We start from the raw sequence: 21,491 nt of genomic DNA, 5'->3' as shown, positions 1-21,491 counted from the left end.
GCAGTACATTCACACATCGGTGGCGTGATTTTTACATTGAGGCGGTTGTTCATGAATTCGATACGTTGACGTGGGGGGGGGGGGGGGGGGGGGAGAAAAGGTCAGTATAACATTTAAGTGCAGGTGGGGTTACCTTAATATCCCAGATTGCCATTCCACCATCCATACCAGTGGTGCAAAACTTAGAACAATTCTTCTTTCCACCCTCAATAATGGAGATTTGGCTGTAATGAAAATGAAGAGTTAAGGACAAAGTTTTGATTTTCCTTTCATATCTAGAAATATAGAAACAGGACAGATGGTTTTGTTCAGTAAGACACCCTGTAAATTTCTACACTCATTCTATGCCGCCCAAGCTTTGCGTTTTTCGTAAAGGCAGTGGAAATGCCCGTTTCTAAGTGTATCTGAGTGATAGCAAATCACTTGCCCCGGATGTAAAGCAGTAGGAGATTCCCGGCCTTGCTAACTAATAGTAAGGGAGCTGGTTCCAGAGATGGGTTGGGTGGGAGAGGCTTGGCTGTAGAATGATGGGGAGGCTAGAGAGTCTGGTTTTAGGTTTGACTGTACACTTAGCGAGTGCAGACTCTAGTGATGGGCTATGGGGGGAGGAGTCCAGGGATCAGACCTGCAGTGCTGTTTCTTTCTTACAGTTCTAGGACATGATTGTTGCCTTCTAAGAACATAATAGATAATGCAGCGTTCTGATTGGGCTGTACTAACCATTGATCAGAAAGCCAGGAATTCATCCAATTATACAGACACAAAATATTCTGTTGTTAAGATACAATAATGGACCATAAAGTAAAACAAAAATCCTTGTGCTTGTCATTCTTACATCAGAATCTGTACTAGAATGTTCTGTTATTTTGTACCTCTTACATCAATTGGTTTCTTAAGTGACAGACAAACTGCTCGTGTAACCTGCTTCGTGTGACAAGGTGTAAGCCATAAATTAAAAAGCAAAGTGAATAAATTTAAGGATGCTTGTCCTTGTTGTAAGAAGCTAGTTGGGAGGCAGGCAAATAGGATGTTATAGAAAGCAGGGTGGAGAATGCTTTAAAATACTCTGCAACATAGGAACAGGAGTAGGCCATTCAGCCCCTCGAGCCTATTCTGCTATTCAATCAGATCATGGCTGAACTGTATCTCAACTCCATTTACCTGACTTGGTTCCATATATTCTCTACCCATGTCAAGAGGTTGCCTCCAATTCTATGTGCTTTCATTTTTGCTAACAATCTCTCGTATGGAACCTTATCGAATGCCTTCTGGAAGTCCATATAAATAACATCCATAGACACTCCCTTATCTACCACGTTGGTAACCTCCTCAAAAAATTCAGCCAAGTTAGTTAGACATGACTTACCATTTACAAATCCATGCTAGCTGTCTCTGATCAGTTCATATTTTTCCAAGTGCTCAGTCACTCTGTCCCTAATAACAGAGTGCTATATTTATATGGCACTTCACAGCCAATGAATTATAAATTTTTATGCACTCACTGTTGTTAGATAGGCAAACACAGCAGCCAATTTACACACAGCAAGGTCCTACCAACAACAAATGAGATGGCTGGCCAGATCTGATTTTAATGGTGTTGAGGACAACACCCTGCTTTTCAAATAACATTGGGAGGATCTTCCACAGCCTTGAACAAGTAGAGAGGGCCATAATTTATCTGAAAGACAGCATCTCTGAACGAATCAGCGCTCTCTCTCTCTACTGTATTGAAGTACCAGGTTACGTTTAAAAGTGGGGCTTAATCCCACAACCTTCTAACCCAGAGGCAAGACTGCTATCAACTCGAGCCAAGTTGACTTTTGGTGTGAAGACAAATACCTCAGGCTAAATTATGGCACATTTTGTATGATTCTGGTCATAATCTATGTTCATTACTTATGAATCCAGACACTGTTTGCCGAGGCAAATAAAATGCAACTGAGAAGAGCATTAGAACCGTGTCAGGGATATTACATTAAAAAATGACTGCCCAGGATAGATTACCATATGTTTTTCCACAAAGGAAGGAAAGGGGAGGGAGAGCAGGGAAAAGTGTGAGAGAGTTGAGGAGAGACCGAAAGCCAGGGAGAGTGTGAGAGAGCTGAGGGGAGGGAGAGACTGACAGCAGTGGAGAGTGAGAGAGAGATGAGGAGGCAAGGGAGAGACAGCAGGGGAGAGTGTGAGAGAGATGGGGAGGGAGAGACAGACAGCAAGATAGAGAGTTGAGGAGGGGAGGGAAAGAGAAAGATGAGTACAAGGAAGTGACAGCAGGGTAGAGCGATGGGGAGGGAGAGACGGAGAGCAAGGTAGAGAGTGTGAAAGAGATGAGGAGGGAGAGGCAGAACAGGGGAGAGAGTGTGAGAGGGAGGGGGAGGGAGAGACAAAGCAGGTGAGAGGGGGAGGGATTGAACAGGAGAGAGTGAGTGAGAGATGGGGAGGGAGAGCTAGAGAGTCAGAGAGTTGAGGAGGGGAGGGAAAGAGAGAGATGAGACAAGGGAGAGACAGCAGGGGAGAGATTGAGAGCTGGGTAGAGAATGTGAGAGGGATGAGGAGTAGAGGGAGTGACAGAGCAGGGTAGAGAGTGAGAGGGGGCTGGGGAGGGGGAGAGGTGGGAGATACCGAGAGCAGGGGAGTGTGTGTGAGCGAGATCCGGGTTACAGCAAAAGTAGGAAAGAAAGAAAATGATTGGGAATGGGATAGAGAATAGGAGTGGGGAGGACGACGAGAAGGCTGGTCCTTTGCAGATCAAGGCGCTCACATAACGGATATTAGCAAGAACCCTGAGAACAGATTAGAAGTTCTCTCACTGGGGAACAGTTCATAGTAAAGGAGGAGCTTAAAGAGGCAGATAAAACATCAGAAACTAGGCAACCAAAAAAACCAACAAAATAATTGAATCAATGGAAAATGTAATGTTAGACATTACATTAATGGATGGTCTGGCTCGTTCTCCAGCCAGTTGCTGTTGGGTGTGGTACATTGAGTCACCAAGAATGCTGAATTCATTACACTTAAAAAAAATTATGACCCACACTGGCTGAAGAAGAATTACAATCCAGACAAGTTGGGAGTCATGACCAAGATTTCCTGATTAACTCGGATGCAACAGCTTTTCTTTGCTCCAGCTGATTTCCTGGATTGAGCATTTCATTTTTTAAAAAGCTCTGTATTGCACAAATAGCTACTTTTGTAGAACGATAATGAAATTCACTTTCTATTATGTGACCCCTGCCCACTTGAATCAATATTTGACCTCTTTTTTTCTTGTTTTCAAATCCCTCCATGACCCTATTTCAGTGGCCTTCTCCCTTCCTCCCATCACTGATTCCTGCTTCTCTCCCGCTCCCTCCACTTCACCTTTAGTGGCCCATCCTTTTGGTCCTTACAGTCCTACCTTCCGAAATCCTCTCTCCAAGTCACTTTGTTTTGCTGCCTCTCAAAAACCCTTCTCTTCGACTGTACCTACATAGCTCCCACAACTTCTCCATTCCTTCTGTCTCCCACTTGGTGTCAACCTGTTTTTCCACTTTGTTCAACGTTCTGAAGCAATTTCTTTACACTATAGAAATTTAACTTCTTGTTGACTGAGCTGTATCCCCAGTCTCTTAGGTCTACTGAACAGTAAAGTTCCTCTGAGAAACCTCTTAAACATTATGCCTTCTTTCAAGGGCCTTTTGTCAACTGTGGGATAAGCTGGGGGGCCAGTGCAGTGGGGAGGAGTTGTATCTAACCACGCAGGAGCAGGTGCAGTGGAGAGTCCAGACAGGAGGTGGAGGCATCAACACAATGATGTTACTTGCAAGTTGCAAAGTTCCTTTACTCTTCACAGTCATCGAAAAGTGGAAAGTAATTCCTCATGAGTCATGCCTCAACTGGAATTCTCCAGCTTCTTCATCCTCAGAAGCAGGTACGGAATGGGAAGCTACTGCTGGCATCCTTGTCCCATCACTGTGACCGCTCTGATACCCAGACCTAGTCAACCCCTACTTACATACAGCACAACTGTAGGTAAATATTTTTTAAACAGTTAAAAGAATATGGGGAAAAGGGCAATTGAATGCAGCTAAGTGGAAAGCTCTTTCAGCGAACTGGCACAGGTGTGATGGGCCGACTGGCCTTCGTCTGTGCTGTAAATGTCTATGATTCTAGGTGAGATTTTCAGGCTTTTGAATTCGAGCTTGTGTTGCCTACTTCTTTACATTTTATGCAATCTTCTCTCCATTTTTCCTCGAACTTGGTGGTGTCCTGCACTATGGGCCTGTGCCCTTCACTTGGGCCTGTCAACAACAAATAAAATCAACTGCCTCTGTCCCCTGTAGTTAATCATCAGGATGGAAGACAGGTTGGCCCCTCCCTCAGAATCTCCCCCATTGAGGTGGCTCAGATGAGGAACTGAGCCGAGTGGGGAGGACCAGGGGATGTGAGTTTAAACTATGCAAGAGTAGGAATAGACTGGATGTTAGACGGTGGATCTTTTTCCAGTGAGTAGTGAGCCTCTGGAATACATTGCCAGCTGGTGTGGTGGGTGCTGGCTCTCTGTATAGTCAAGAGGGAGCTGGACCGGTTCCTGATTAGGGCAGAGATCGCATCATATAAAAGGTAAGTGTCTTTATAGATAACGCTTGGTCCGTGTGATCTCCTGGACTGGTTTCAATCGCCTGAGGGGGTCGGAGAGGAATTTTCCAGAGTATTTTTTCCCTTATTGGCCCTGGGTTTTTTTCTCTTTTTTTGCCTCTCCCAGGAGATAACATGGCTGCGGACAGGTGGAGTGGGGGAGGAGGGAGTGTAAGGAAGTATTTATTCACAATGCAGGCTTGCGGGACCAGCTGGTCTTTTCCTGCCCGTCAGTTTTGTATCTCGTAGGTTTGAGTGGGGACTGAACCTAGGTTATCCCTCTCTGTGACACTGTGCACTGCTCTCCGATGCACTACACCACCTCACTGCTGCTAGTGCCGTCATGTTTCAGTGGTTGAGTGGGCCGCGCTCCATACCTGATGCTGTTCTTGTGCAGAGAAGCCAGGATGGCATTGCTGTCATCGGCTGAGGCATGTTTATCCAGATTCCTGAACTTTGCCAAAGCCGTCATCCCGCGCTGCACATTCTGCTTGGGAATATCCAGCTTTCTGCCAAATGTCACCGTGTCTTTGCTGCCGTCATAAGTGAACAGCACTGGGTAGCAGTCATGACCCTGCGAGAACAAGACAGAAACAAAATAAACCTTCCATTAAATTGCTATTTACTTACATCCAGGGACCGGAGAAACCACTTTACAGTAACACTGCCAGAGGTCGTCTTCTGTTGATGTGCAGGTATATCAGATATCGTGCATGTTTTCAAAACACTACACCCAAGTGATTCAATGTTAAACTTGGAAAAGATTTCTCCCTCTAATTTTCTTCCTCCTTCTTATCAAGGCATTGACTCATGCTGGGCTGAGGCCCCCAGGTACTAGCAGCTTTTCAGTAGTTCACACAAGGGGCCATTCTTCATGCGTAAGCCTAGCAAGCGAACCAATCTCCAGAAGGGTATCACAGTGAAACCTGGACCTGTCCTCGCACAATGTCTACACCTGTGCAACATAGGTCACCAGACAGCAGTCTGGAGCGAACAATCTGCCTGCTATTCCCCACTCCCTAGCTGGGGTGCTGGGCCAATTTGGTGCTCGAAATACTGCCCCAATTACTCAACACAGACAGTCTTCTGGTTGGCATTAGTTTAGCAAAGAGTTCATTTACTCACTAGGCCATTTCTCTGTTACTGAACTGGACCGAGTGCAACATATCAAAATTTGCAGATGATACAAAGATGGGAGGGAAAGTAGAGAGTGAGGAGGACATAAAAAACCTGCAAGGGGATATAGACAGGCTGGGTGAGTGGGCGGAGATTTGGCAGATGCAATATAATATTGGAAAATGTGAGGTTATGCACTTTGGCAGGAAAAATCAGAGAGCAAGTTATTTTCTTAATGGCGAGAGACTGGAAAGTACTGCAGTACAAAGGGATCTGGGGGTCCTAGTGCAAGAAAATCAAAAAGTTGGTATGCAGGTGCAGCAGGTGATCAAGAAAGCCAACGGAATGTTGGCTTTTATTGCTAGGGGGATAGAATATAAAAACAAGGAGGTATTGCTGCAGTTATATAAGGTATTGGTGAGACCGCACCTGGAATACTGCATACAGTTTTGGTCTCCATACTTAAGAAAAGACATACTTGCTCTCGAGGCAGTACAAAGAAGGTTCACTCGGTTAATCCCGGGGATGAGGGGGCGGACATATGAGGAGAGGTTGAGTAGATTGGGACTCTACTCATTGGAGTTCAGAAGAATGAGAGGCGATCTTATTGAAACATATAAGATTGTGAAGGGTCTTGATCGGGTGGATGCAGTAAGGATGTTCCCAAAGATGGGTGAAACTAGAACTAGGGGGCATAATCTTAGAATAAGGGGCTGCTCTTTCAAAACTGAGATGAGGAGAAACTTCTTCACTCAGAGGGTGGTAGGTCTGTGGAATTTGCTGCCCCAGGAAGCTGTGGAAGCTACATCATTAGATAAATTTAAAACAGAAATAGACAGTTTCCTAGAAGTAAAGGGAATTAGGGGTTATGGGGAGCGGGCAGGAAATTGGACATGAAGCTGAGTTCGGATCGGTCAATGCCCTGTGGGTGGCGGAGAGGGCCCAGGGGCTATGTGGCCGGGTCCTGCTCCGACTTCTTGTGTTCTTTAGATTTGTGGTTGGGATCAGATCAGCCATGATCTTATTGAATGGCGGAGCAGGCTCGAGGGGCCGATTGGCCTACTCCTGCTCCAATTTCTTATGTTCTTATGTTCTTATAATGTAAGTGCTGCAACATCTCCTTCAGCAATAACAGAGTATTCAATCACAAACCTGCCGCAGATGAACTTTAAATAGAATTATAGAATCATACAGCACAGAGGGAGGCCGTTCGGCCCATCGTGCTGTGTCGGCTCTTTGAAACAGCTAATCAATTAGTCCCACTCCCCTGCTCTTTCCCCATAGCCCTGCAAATTTTTCTTTCTCAAGTATATATCCAATTCCCTTTTGAAAGTTACTACTGAATCTGCTTCCACCACCCTTTCAGGCAGCGCATTCCAGATCACAACAACTCGCTGCGTAAAAAATTCCTCCTCATCTCCCCCTGGTTCTTTGACAATTATCTTAAATCTGTGGCCTTTGGTTACTGACTCTCCTGCCAGTGGAAACAGTTTCTTTCTATCTACTCCATCAAAACCAGTCATAATTTTGAACACCACTATTAATCTCTCCTTAAACTTCTTTGTTCTAAGGAGAACAATCCCAGCTTCTCTAGTCTCTCCACATAACTGAAGTCCCTCATCCCTGGTACCATTCTAGTAAATCACCTCTGCACCCTCTTCTTTCTAAAGTGTGTGAAATAATTTTTTTATATACATGTGAAAGGATTTTCCTTCAAACAACTTGGTCCTTTCTGTGGCAAATGGACACAGGGACGCTCAGTGACCAGATCCTGTTTGAGGGACTTCGGTGTATTTCTACGTGACTTACTGCTGCCACCAAACTGTTCTCTGTGATAAATGTAACAGTCAGGAGAGGTAGAGACTCTGTGTTGATGGAAGCAATCCTGTAGGCAAAAAAAAGAGAAAATAGCTTGTGTTAGTAGCAACGGCAGGCAAGAAAAGTGGCTGACACATTCTAGAAACTTCTAGACGCTGCAAGGCTGAGGGCACGATTGCACCCGCATTACACCCGTAAAATGGGCGCAACGAGGTCCAACTTCTACCCCGTAGTTGAATGGCTTTTCTCACTCGGGCTTTCTTATGTTCTTAAATGAATGGAAAGTTTAAGATATGCACCGGGAGATGTTTGGTGAGGTGCATGTTACCCTGTGAGATGCATGCATCTGAAAGCAGTATTGCAAACCTTTAACATCAAAAGATTTACTGCGAATATAGAATCCATTGTCAGATGACCTTTAATCAGCTCACCACTGTCAATGTAAAGCCCGTGTGAGGCCAAGCGCTGGCCCAATTTGCTGTTAAATGTGACTGGTGTGCTGTGACCTTTTTTTCTATCTAGATTTCATTCATAAAATATCACACAGACAGAACATCTAATTAACTAAACGACTGCTTTATGTTGTTAGGAATGTTTTTGTCTGTACCGTTGGTTTACGGTACTAAATGCGTGTGAAGTAAAATGGAGGCTTACGTTGTCTTCTTGTTGCCATCAGCGACGCACACGGTGCTGTCATGGCTGACCCATCCCACACGGTTCCCACTGTCGGAGAAACAGACCCCGTGAACCCAGCCTCCTGTCCCACTGGACTCAAACATCAGCTCTCCGAACGGCATCTTCGAACCCCATGGCGTGGGCGATGGTTTCTCCTCAACCTCCTTGATGTAGGCAGAGAAAACCCTGGCGACGAGAGTGCATTATTGCAATCAGATTGCTGGCAATGAGACTACATTCTTACAGCAAGGCTACTGCCAAGTACTGTGCATTTTTGAGATTCTAAATGGCCTAAAACCATGATAAATCCAATGAATGTAGATCCTGGCTCAGCTTCAAGAGTGTTTCACTGCAACCTCAATGCTGTTGGTATTTCAAGGTGTGCATTCTAAAATCACAGTCAGTAATGGAACTCGGCCAAGAAAACAGGAATGCTCCCGTGCTTTATTGGTTTTACCTAATGGAGCCGGTCAAGGAAAAGAAAATTAAGGGACAGTTTTTTTTTCCTTCTTTCTTTCCAATTTTCTCCCTCCCTTTGCTGAAGGCACCAACTCTTGCTGGACTCTTCCAGTCCCACAGATGCTCACAGACCCTCCAGTACCTCACTGAACTGGTATTCTTGGCATGTGACCCAAGGCAGTGAACATCTCTACTGTGGAGGCCAAATACCTGATCCTGACATCCTGTCAGGGATCACTGGATACCCAATCAGGAGCAGGAACCATGGCTGATTCCCCCCCACCCCGCTACTCCAAAGACACTGAGACCAATTTTAGCGACTCTGATGATGCTCCGGCTAAAATCAGATTAACTTGGTACACACTGGGGATCAAAGCCAATGTGTCACAATACGTGATGTAAAACAACTTTCCAGATAGTGGAAAATTAGGTTTCAGTACACACACTGATTGCTGTATACGCTATAACCATTTTTACCAACAAAACTTTGGGCGCAAGAGAGAGTGAGGGAAACAGGAAAAAGGGAGTCAGGGAGATGTGAGCGGGAGATCAGGAGTTAGAGACAGGCGATCAGGAGAACGGGAGTCAAGGAGAGGTGTGTGAGAGACTTGAGAGAGAGGGGAAACTGGAAAATCAGGAGCCAGGAGAGAGGAGACCAAGAGTTAGAGAGTCAAAAACAGACAGGAGAGCTGGACTAGGCCAGAAGCAGCTGAATGTACTACCCCAATGTGAGCTACAATACAACTGGAGCTAATGGAGGGTTGCCATGGTCTATAGGACCACACTCCAGCCTGAATCATTAATTGCAGTGGAGGAGGGAAAAAAATAGAAAAAAATAATTCAAATTATCTTAATATTATGAATGTAGAAATCGCTGATTAGCCACAGGTGTGGCTGTGACAACACTGTTTTAACCATATGCATTAATTGTAGTAGAGAACACAATACTGGTAAATGTACTTCACCGTGTACACTTACTTAACAAACATCTACCATCAGTCAGCAATCAAGGAAGTAAAGCACTCACAGTGATCAAAAAATATTCACACAATCTGCTTCTTGTCTTACCATTTTACCACCAAACACACAAAAAGGTTAAAGTTCACATGTACATGCCGTGCGCATTGACTATTGAGATCACATGCCCAATGACAGTGTCTGTTACTCATTCCTTACTTATTAATCAGAAATGCAATTAGCCACATCTGGATTCCCAATTGGCCAGATGTGGCTAGTAGTTAACCTATTGGTCAGTGCTGATGTAGGTGCCTAACCCTCGTGCATTTTGACCATATTCAGCATCAATAACAGAGACAAGAGTTATAAAAATATGGAGTCTTTGCAGGCCTCGCTATCAAGTAAAATTCATGAAGCAGCAACGCAATCAGTGAATTACAATTATGAATTCAATAAATCAAACAATTTGTGGAGACAGAATATTAATTTCTGCCAATTCTTGCAAGCCCATCCTTGTATTCAAATCCTTCCATGGCCTTGCCCCTCCCTATCTCTGTAACCTCCTCCAGCCCTATAACCTCCAACCCTGGCCTCTTGCATATCCCAGATTTCCTTTCATCCCACCATTGGCGGCCGTGCCTCCAGCTATCTAGGCCCAAAGCTCTGGAATCTCCTCCCTAAGCCTCTCCGCCTCTCTACCTCTCTCACTTCCTTTAAGACACTCCTTAAAACCCACCTCTTTAACCGAGCTTTTGGTCACCTGTCCTAATACTCCTAATGTGGTTCAGTGTCAAATTTTGTTTGATAATCGCTCCTGTAAAGCTTTACTATGTTAAAGGCACTATATAAATGCAAGGTGTTGTTACATTGAGTTACATCGAAACTACAGCACAGAAACAGGCCATTCGGCCCAATTGGTTTATGCCGGCGTTTATGCTCCACACGAGCCTCCTCCCTCCCTACTTCATCTAACCCTATCAGGCTACCCTTCTATTTCTTTCTCCCTCATGTGCTTATCTAGCTTCCCCTTAAATGCATCTATGTTATTTGCCTCAACTACTCCTCGTGGTAGCAGGTTCCAAATTCTCACCACTCTTTGGGCAAAGAAGTTTCTCCTGAATTCCCTATTGGATTTATTAACGACTGTTCTATTTTTATGACCTTTAGATTTGGACTCCCCTACCAGTGGAAACATTTTCTCTACGTCTGCTCTAGCAAACCTTTTCATTATCTTAAAGACCTCTATCAGGTCACCCTTCTCTTTCTAGAGAGGAGAGCCCCAGCCTGTTCAGCCTTTCCTGATACGTATATCCTTGTAGTTGTTGTTGTGATAAATGTATCAAATCTTGTGCACGTTACCTGCATTTGAAGTCACAGGAGCCAGCGGCCAGCAGGATGTTATTGGGATGCCAGTCCAGACTCAGTATAGTGGAGCGAATTGGTTTCTTGATATGTTTACAAACCCACCTGTGAAATGCAAGTGTACAAGATTAAACCCTGAGATGATGCTTGATGCAGAGAATCCAGCTTTTCTTTAATTACATGTCTATTTAATTCCTTTCCCGAAGTGAGTGTGCAATCTGCATGGGGCAATGGACTTCCCCTTGACCCCACCCAGGTGCTCACCTGACAGCGGGCACAGTTCGTGCCAGTGTATTTTATTTTATTTTAGTTTGTTAAAGGGATTTTTGTCCTCATCCAGCTGAGGGTTCTTGGCGCTGGGAAATAAAACACTTTTCCTTTTGGGCACTCAGTGCCAGGGCCAGTTTTGGTAGAGCTGGGTGCAGAGTAAAGCACCTTATACTCTGCCACCTCAACATGGCCCAGACCCGAAAGCTGAAGGGCACCTTCCGCTGAACCACTGAAGCATTGGCCCTTACCCATTAGAAATTAGGTTCAGTTTGCCCAAACTCATTTGCTGCAGGACTATCAGACAGGGAAGATTTGGATCTGGGTTGCACTTGAAGCCCAGATCCCAGAGGTGAAATGACGATATGCTAACCCACTGCACTACCCAGTCCTCTCAGATGTAAACTTCTGCTCGTTATTTCCTTGCATGGTGAGTCTCCAATCTCCTTGGCTGAGCTAATGGAGAGAAGATACTAAGCAATAGCCAGGCAGTACTTGGAGGGGAGCTGGTGGCCCTCCCGCCCCCCACCCTCTTTTGGATGATTTAACCGCTAAGAGTCCTTATGGCCAGGCACCTGTGCATCGAGGGAGTCTCCACATCACATTTGAATAACTTCACATTATGATAGTTTTTCAGGTAACATATGTCGTTAAACGAAAACTTGGAGTGGATTGTTAGGGTCATCAGGGTGAGTGATAGTCGCGTTGGGAGATGGAACACTTTCCCATTTCAGGCACCCAGTTCTCAAGTATCTTGCATTGCCCTACTTGCAGGTGAGGTGAAATATACTGATTGCATCGTAAAGGCTCACTTTACACTGTCCCAGTGTCTACTTAGCCCTATTGCACTAGTGCAATAATTGTGTCAGCTTGGCTCAGTAGTCGTAGTCTCACCTCTGAGTTAGAAGGTTGTAGGTTCAGGTCCCACTCCAGAGACTTAAGCACAAGGATGAGGCTAATACCTCAATGCAGTACTGATGGAGTGCTGCACTGTTGGAGGTGCCGTTTTTGGGATGAGATGTTAAACCGCGGCCCTGTCTGCCCTCTCAGGTGGACGTAAAAGATCCCATGGCACTATTCGAGGAAGAACAGGGGAGGTCTCCCGGTGTTCTGGCCAATATTTATCCCTCAACCAACATCACTAAAACATTTGATCTGGTCATTTATTCCATTGCTGGTTGTGGGACCTTGCTGAGTGCAAATTGGTTGCTGCGTTTCCCTACATTACAACAGTGACTACACTTCAAAAGTATTTAATTGGCTGTAAAGCGCTTTGGGACATCCTAAGGTTGTGAAAGTTGCTATATAAATGCAAGTCTTTAGTGTAATATTTTCCATTTACCACACCAGCCATCTTCTGATCTCTCAGTATTGCTCATTTACTCTCAAGTTGGGGCCCGCTCTGTGCTGTGCGCCATGAGCTGCTCTATCACACATCTCCTCTTCTAGGTGTATGACCTATTCCAGTCACTGCAAGCTCACCAATCATTGTCCTGCTCAAAATAGCAGATTGAAATCAGCCGTGACCCACTGCCCACCGCAAACTTGTTCTCCTTTGGCGACCACGTCACACATCTAGCGGCACGATTGATTCTTAGGATGACAAGAGTTGGTTTCCAAACATTTCCCTTCAGGGACCAGACGTAAGCGTTACGGTCAGTTCCACAGGTCACGATTCGATTGCTCTCTGGAGCCCAGTCAATCCCTAATTCAAGAGCAAAGTCATTGGATTGGATTGATCACGATGTACAAAGGATAAGAGATTCTCAAGAGTGTCTTACAGTTCTTTGAGTTTCCTTGTGTTGTAGATATTTAAATAGAAACCATGACTGACTGAAGGGAGTGAAAATTAATGGCATCCTGAGCACCCCAGCAAGAAAGCAGATTGTCTGTCAGTCTATGGTGATGATGTAGCTGAACTGATCTGATGCTACTTAACTCTTATTAGGTTATTAGGCACTTTTATTTTACAGTTTACTGAAGTGATTGTATTATACTACAGTACACTATGTAAATATAATATTAGAAAACACCTGTCTTGAATATTATACATTGGGGTATATTCTGTATTGTAATTATTTTATTGGTGTATACTTGTCTATACCTTATAATCAAGTATTCTTTGTGTGTGTGGATGTGTGTGTTATAGTGGAATATACTTGAGTGTATATGTGCATTCCTGTCATGAGTATCCCATATTGAAGTATACTGTGAATATGTTATACTCATACATGCTGTGCATGTTATACTAGAGCATACCTTGTGTATATGTTATACTGGAATATCTCTGTCATATGTGTACTATATTGGAGTATACAGTATATATTATACTGGAGTACACCTGTGTATATATTATGTTGCCGTATATCTGCAGTATATATATTAAACTGTGTATATATTACATTGGAGTAAATCTGATGTGTATACATACTGGCAGTGATGATTTAAAAACACTAATGGAAATGAACACAAAGTAAAGCTTGGAGAATGTAAAACTGTTGAATAGAATCCTCTGTGGGCATTGGCAGACTTTAGAATCATAGAAAGTTAAGATCATAGAAAATTAGATAATTGTTTAAAAATATTTTTTATTTATTATTTTGGTATTTGCTAATTTTCCTACATTACAATAGTGACTACACTTCAAAAGGAAATCATTGGCTTTGAAGTGCTTTGGGACATCCTGAGGTTGTGAAAGGCGCTATATAAATGCAATGTTCTTTCTTATTTTCTAAAATCAAATATACTATCATTCATTTTAATGGGTATTTTTAAGTCATTGCAACTTCAAGAAAACCATCTGCTTTGGGATCAGTTGGCCAGTGTTGCGAGGATGGAGCAGTCACTTCATCAGTGATGAACCTTTAAGATGTGTGTCTGTGCTGAGCTCCCTGACAGAGGGTGGTGTACGCACACAGACCTCTTGCACTACTTGGTATACAACAGAGTAATGTGCAGTGTGTCTCACCTGTCACATGTCCACTATGCTCCTTCAGCTCGTGAATCCTGCTCCACTTGGACCCCTCTTTCTTGTAAATGTGAACCTCGTGGTTGTTGGGACATAGTGCAATCTCTGAGGAAGCAATTAGAAAATGTAAACCATGTGAGCAGGCCAGAAACAGAATTCAGGAACCACTATATGAAGAGTTCAAATAGTGGGGGAAACTGTTCAAAACCAGGAAGTTAGGAGTGAGAAGGGAGTTTTTTTCACACAAAGGGTAACAAGTTACAGGGAAAGCCATGAAAGGAAACAATGTCATGGGTTCGAGCGGCAATTAAATCTGTTTCAGGAGAAGGGATTGAGGGATATATTGATTATGACAGCCAGAGTTGGTTAATCTATCAAAATAGGCCTGGCTTGTTGATCCTAATATCCTTAATAACAGTGGGGATGAGAAATGGAGTAATGGTGGGACAGCGTGGTTACAGGCCTTGTTTATCTCTTTTTACTCTACTGTATAGATCTAGGAAACCAATGTAAATGAAATCAAACAACAAATGGTAAAAATAAGCACACACATTAAAACACCAATGGAGTGCAAAGCAACAACTACCTCTATGTATGGTTGCCAACTGGTTGAATGTATTCCTGGAGGTTTCATCACGTGACCTCCTGCCCCCCAACTGCCCTGCCCAGTCAAACAGCTTTTTTCCCCCATCTGCAACATTGCACAACTAATAAACAAAAGTGTTCAAATAAAATGAAAAAAACGCACAATTCCTCCATGATTTTTTTTCCCAGTTTACTCGCAGCAGTGCCCAGGAGATTAATCTTTAATTCCTGGAGACTCCAGGCCATTCCTGGACGGTTGGCAACTCTACCTCTGTGCTGTTTTGAAAATTTCAACAAATTTGCTGGGCTTTTTTCAGTGTCCCTAATAAAGTACACTAATGCAAGAAAAATTATTTATACTGGCTATTAATAGCCGGGCAGCGAGATATTTTTGGAGAGGAAAATAAACTAAGATTTGGACATCCGAGAGGATTGGAAAGGGTTACAGGTTAAATTCCCTTCTAACGACAAATGGCCATTTTCTCTGTCGTTAATGACCTGCTAAACGAATCATATGTTTCAAGGCCCTGTGTTCGCTCAACCTCATTAATGGGTCATTAACTACTGAGGGAAACAGGCATTCTCCCACTTTTGGCTAAAAGAGGAATTACATGCCCTTAACTCTTAGCTGAGGGATGTGGGTTTTCTGTGCTTTGCTTCCTGTTGTTCAATCCTCTGTGCACAGCACTTGTAGATAAGGTTTCATACCCACCCTTAATAAGAGGAAACATCACTCTCAAGCACAAAAACGCTGCCTTTTCAGACAGACAACATCCTCTTCAAATGTTGTCACTTGATATTTTTATGTAAAGGCACCCAATTTTGGATTAACCTTTTCACTGACAGTGTCATTGGTTTCCGAGTCTTTAAGCTACAAAATGTGCTGTGCAGTCCATTCCGTTGCATATTTGTACAGCAGACCATTCACCACACTTGGAGAGGATGGTTTTACATGAAAGCTGGTCCAAAAGTATTTAGCATCCAATATCAAGGCTTCCGAAGGAGCAGGGAAGCAGCAAGTACTAAATAGTGCAAGCCTTTGGGTCGATGGTGTGTGATGCCTGTTGCACACTTCATAAATCATCCTAAAACTGCAAATAAAATGAAGTTATTTTGAAGGGGTGTTGTCCCTGATTCAAGGAGTTAGGAGGTAGGTTCAAAGCCTGTAATAGCCCTCTCAAAAAGTCCATTCAAAGTCCACCATGTTGGTTGTGAGAATATGTTTACATTGCTGCACATACAACATATTTGTTATTACATTTCAAAGATTTCTGGGGGCAATGATATGACTGTGTCACGGTTAGGTTATCAGGAACCACACCTGTTTACAGGCCTAGTGAAGTGTCTTGCAAGGAACATCTGTACGTGGACATCTGGATCCAGACTACACTGCATTACCCAAAATGGTATTTCGTTTACCACCTCCTCCCAAGTGGGACTCTGGTTGTGTGACTATTCAGGGGTCTTCTAATTTACTGGCAGCATGAGGCATTTCCTTGCCATGTATGGAAAGGGTCAGAGCCAAGTTGCAAGATCCTCCATTTTGGCACCTTTGACCTGGGCAAGATGCGAGTCTGTTGATGTATTTGACCCTAACATCCCTGTGGACGTGAAATGTTTATTTAGTTGGGTAAGATTCATTTGGAATATTGGGATTTAAAAGTGTTGTGCTTTCACTTTATTCTACAGATCCTAAAAGAGACAGTTAAAAAAATCCTGCAGGATTTCCAAATATTTGTAGCAAGACTTGTAGAGGAATCTTATACTGTGAGGAAATTTGTAGTGATTTCTGCAGTACCGAAGTGTTCTCTTCTCACCAAATTCCCTGAAAATAAAACTGACCTCCGAAGGGGCAGTGGTAGGGGTGCAAGACTTGGCCTCAGTGCCCTTGGGTTAAGGAGGGAAGAAAAAACAACCGGCCAGAGTTCCCATACCCAATGACTAACCAGCGAACCAGGCCAGAAGGGTCTGTCCGAGAGGAGTTTTTTTTCCTGCTATTGGCCTTGGGTTAGGGTTAGGGTTACTTTTTTTTTCTCTCCAAGGAGATTACACAGTTGTGTGGGGCGTGCGGAGGGGGAGGAAGTGTCCAGTCATGATGCTCTGGCCATCATGGTGTGGAGCAGGCCTGCCCGTCGATTTCGTATGTTCGTATGGCATCAGGCGAGGACAGATGTGGTGGAATAGCTTGCTGACATTCACTGTCATGGCTCACATGAGGATTGGACACTTAGACAAGATACTCAAGAGTTCCCAGTGCTTTGGAACCATATCACGGCAAGGAGTTAATGCCTTTGGTAACAGAGGGGAGGAGAGAAAATTGGTGGGAAAAAAAAAGAAGATATTTCTGTGAAATTCTTGACCGTGATTCACCACCGTGATGGTATACATCCATCATAATTGGTCAGGGTTCCAGTCCAAACCCTTATTTATTAAACAATACCAGTGTAAAATGGAGTTGAGGTTGAAGATCAGCCATGATCTTATTGAAGGCCGGAGCAGGCTCGAGGGGCTGTATGACCTTCTCCTGCTCCTATTTCTTATGTTTTTAGAATAGATATAAAAAATTGCCCCTACTGGCCCTTGGAGATTAAAATGCAGGCAAATTGCCCCGCACATTCATTGGGGTACAATGCAAATTGTGTTTTACGCATTTAGTACTGCTTGAGGTTAACACCTTAATGTCACTTTATTCGGTATGAGGAGCAATTAAAACTGAGCAGCTTCAGGGAACTTAAAAATTAAAATTTAACGTATTCTCGAAATACTCAAAATATTTCTACAAAACCATAGTAACATAATTTTGAGAAATAACAATTTGGATTGATTGTAACCTGCAGCTTTTAACCAATGACTGAGTACAGGCACCATTTACTGTCGTGACAACCTTAAACATCAGGAGGATCCAGCTTCTGACAAAGGGTCTACACCCAAAATCTTAACCTAACTTTCCCTTTACAAGTGCTGATAGACTTGCTGTGTATTTCCAACATTTTTTGTTTTTATCCCGAATCCGATCCCTGATTTAGCTGATATGGAGCTGGGCGACAGTGAAGATATTATGTTGGCCGCAGTGTCCTTGGGTTAAGGATTTTGATCACTTGACCCATGACCCCCGCCGCTCACATATGAAGAATGGTCATTTGGCCGAGGTACTGGAGGGTGGGAGGAGCCAAGGTGAGTCACCATTTTTAGGAGAGGAGGGGAAAAACACGCAATAATGCACAGTTTGTAGACGTAACAAAATGGATTATAATGACATTAACCAATTCTAATTTTCAATATTGAGATTTAATACACTAGTGCCCAATTTAACACTGAACTATAAGAACCACAAGAGACATCCATGACTCCAGACTGATTCAGTGTCACATCCTCATTCATTATTCACTCCTTTTACATTAACTTCACCTACTCCCTTTGCCCTGATGTATTGATTTCAGAATTCTTGTCTTTGATTTCAAATTTCGCCATGGCTTTGCTTTATCTTACCTCCTGCCTTATGTCTCTGCAAGTACTCTGTGCTCCTCTTAGCTTCAGGTTTCTCCTCTCTTTTTCTGCTCCATCGCCCGTTCACCATCACACTCCTGCCCACTGGAATTCTCTACCCAGTCCTCCACCTCCCCCCCCCCACCCCACTCCCACCTTGCCTTGTTGCTTCTCTCCCTGCTTTCAAAACCCTCCCCAAAATCCTCTTCTTCTATCCGTGCCTTCAGTTCCCCATTTGCCTCTCCATTCCTCTGCCCACTGTGCATCATATCCCTTTCCTCCTCATTGCACAGCACTCCCACACACCTTCCTCCAATTGAGGAGTGTGTGAAATAAATCCAAGTTGTTGTTGGAATTCAGGTTTGAATCACACTACGAATACACTTAGTGGAATCCTAAAGTTCAGCCTTTGCATCCTTAAGAACACCGTACATTGTACAAACTTGCTGAGACAAGAACAGTCAGCATTTATAACATCCGATACTCAATCTTGGCCAAATCTGAATTTCTGTGAGTGTAAACTTGGCAAAGGGCCAGGATGAAGGAATTTGAGTCCAAATACAGTCGCGATGAGCCAAATCATCTCCTGTAGTGACATTTCTGTGTTTCTGTGAAACCACTGGAGTATATCTCCACTTTGAGTACTGCGTCCAGTTCTAGTCTCCGAGGTACAAGTGAAACATCCAAGGCCTTGGAGGCAATGCAGAGAAGGGTGATCCCAAATTAATGGACCAAGTTATGAAGAACAGCATTGATTCTTTAGCCTTGAAAGGAGGCGAATAAGAGGGGACATCCTTGAGATAGAGACAATAGCAGAATAGAAAAGCTCAATTGGGAACACGGCATCGATTTTAACCCTACCCATCCGGCGGAAACTGGGCGGGTGGGCAGTTAAAAAACAAGCAGTTTACTTACTTGCTCAGAACGTGACACTTCTGCGCCATGTCCAATTTTAACCTGCAGGGAATATGCCCACTTAAAGCAGGCGGGGGCTTCATAAATTTGTGTAAATCGGGGTCCAATTACATCAATATAACCCTGATTGCATTTTAATTGAGGCCTGAGCATCTTTCCCGCAAACTGCAGACAGAAGAGGTCTTCAGCCTCCTCTGTCTCGGACTGTCCTCCCGTTCTCCCCACCATTTAACTGCAAGTCGGCAGGTGGCCAAGAGCCACCTGATCTTCTCCTGCTGGTGGCCGCTCTGCGTTATCTAACCGCCTCTTCCAGGCAGGAAGTGGGCCAGTAGCATTTAAATGAGGCCTGGGAGTTAAAATACCTTGGATCTGAAAGTGAGTCCAGCGAGTGCGTTACGCACTCAACCCACCCAAAACCTGCTTGGGGTTAAAATCAACCTCCACTATTTTAAGTTAAACCACACTGCAGGTCACAGGTACCAACTGGTAAAGGCAAGTACAGGACTCATTTCAGGAAGTACTTCTTCATGCAGAGTGGCCTTGTGGGTAGGGTAGTGGAGGCAAAGGGGGTGATTTTAACCCGAAGAATGGGTGGGTTGGGGGCGGGTGGGAGTTGAAAACAGTTGTTTTTTCGGGTCACAACCGCAAAATTTTCAGACTTTGCATTCCCAGTGGGAAGCCTGTACTTTTACGCACCGACGTTAAACCCGGAAATAAAGCAGGGTTGCGGTCGCGACCCAAAATACAACTATTTTCAACTCCCACCCGCCCCCCAACCCGCCTGTTCTTGGGGTTTAAAATCACCTCCAAAAACTCTGGAACCATTCAAGAGGCAGTTAAATGCTGTGATGAGGGGACTATAGACTCCTATGGAAGGATGAGCTAGCTGGAACGGATGGCTCCCTCACCTGCACTTATCTGTGAGATTCTGAATACAATTTCCTTTATTTTTTCTCAATTGATTTTTAATCTAGTAAAGTGGAATAATAAAGTGCTTCAAATTGAAGTCCACTATCATTTTATTACAAAAATCCATTTTTGAGGTGAAAACTGACTCGATTGTTTGCCTGATTTTTGTCAGCTTGGCCTTGTGACCTGGATGTTTGCAGTTATTGGTCTGGATGTACGTTTATTTCCTGCTAACCTTTGCCACAGGTAACAGATGCAGTGCCTGGGTTATTTATCAATCACTCTTCACCACCTACTACTCGTTTAGTGTGTCAATCGCAGCCGGTAGTTATACAATAAAGCTGTGGAACAATATAATTGTGAACAGCGAGCTATAGGAAGCAGAACTGGAAATTCAGTCAATCATATTTCCAAATAAGGGCAACCAACCTCAGCTCTGAAACGGGAACATGAGCTTGACCAAGGATGAAACTGCAATGAGCGAGGCTGTTTCAAGAAGTTTATCACAAAGAAAATGAAGTTGGGTGTGGCTACTTTTAGATGTCAGGCTACACTTTATTTGTGGTCATGAACTAGAACGATTGCCAGTGCCAAGTGAATTTCAAAACACCATGTTGGCAGAAATCCACATCATTTTCAAATGACCTGGTATTTGCACTGGCAACTTAATGTGGATTACTTAATTTGAATAAATTACCACAGGATTTTTTTTTTGTCGCTGAATGATCTGCTAGGCAGGGTAAGGAATGTCCAAAATGTGGTTGGATGCTAGGCTGGGAGACTCAGCTTCCTGGAAAGAAAGAATGAATTTGCATTTATATAGCACCTTGAAGTGTTATCGCTGTTGTAAAGTAGGGAAACACAGCAGCCAATTTGCGCACAGCATGATCCCACAAACAGCAATGAAATAATGACCAGATAATCTGTTTTAGTGATGTTGGTTGAGGGATAACTGTTGGACTGGACACTGGGGAGAACCCCCCCCCCCAACCCTGCTCTTCTTCGAAATAGTGCCACAGGATCTTTTACATCTACCCGGAGGGCAGATGGGGCCTCAGTTTAAATGTTTCATCTGAAAAACAGCACCTCCAACAATGCAGCACTCCCTCAGTACTGCACTGAAGTGTCAGCCTAGATTAGGTGCTCAAGTCTCTGGAATGGGGCTTGGAACCTATGACCTTCTGACTCAGAGGAAAGAGTGCTACCAAATGAGCCAGGGTTGACACCAAAGTGCACTGGTAATAAAATTGTGTCCCAAATCCAGTAATGGCTCTGTAACATTCTCAATCACAAGGTTGTGCACCATCCAATTCAGAGAGAAAAACAGGTACAACAGCAGTAGAATAAAAAAATGTTGCTT

The 21,491-nt window shown here is 43.8% G+C and overlaps 1 protein-coding gene across 1 annotated transcript in view; it reads right to left on the bottom strand.

Annotated features, from left to right (window-relative positions):
- The window catches only part of LOC137340449 (actin-related protein 2/3 complex subunit 1B-A-like), a 39,109-nt gene that overhangs the window by 1,464 nt on the left and 16,154 nt on the right, over window positions 1-21,491 (bottom strand). Inside the window, exons 3-9 of the mRNA XM_068002888.1 lie at window positions 14,237-14,341; window positions 12,751-12,973; window positions 10,999-11,106; window positions 8,203-8,409; window positions 7,540-7,615; window positions 4,992-5,188; window positions 134-224 (exon numbers count right to left, since the gene is read on the bottom strand). Of these exons, the coding sequence (XP_067858989.1) occupies window positions 134-224; window positions 4,992-5,188; window positions 7,540-7,615; window positions 8,203-8,409; window positions 10,999-11,106; window positions 12,751-12,973; window positions 14,237-14,341 (1,007 nt within the window). The remainder of the gene's footprint in view (window positions 1-133; window positions 225-4,991; window positions 5,189-7,539; window positions 7,616-8,202; window positions 8,410-10,998; window positions 11,107-12,750; window positions 12,974-14,236; window positions 14,342-21,491) is intronic.

This window comes from Heptranchias perlo, chromosome 22 (genome assembly GCF_035084215.1).
Source record: "Heptranchias perlo isolate sHepPer1 chromosome 22, sHepPer1.hap1, whole genome shotgun sequence".
Lineage (NCBI taxonomy): Eukaryota > Metazoa > Chordata > Chondrichthyes > Hexanchiformes > Hexanchidae > Heptranchias > Heptranchias perlo.
The sequence above is the reverse complement of the archived record's forward strand: the minus strand, read 5'-3'. Positions and strand labels throughout refer to the sequence as shown.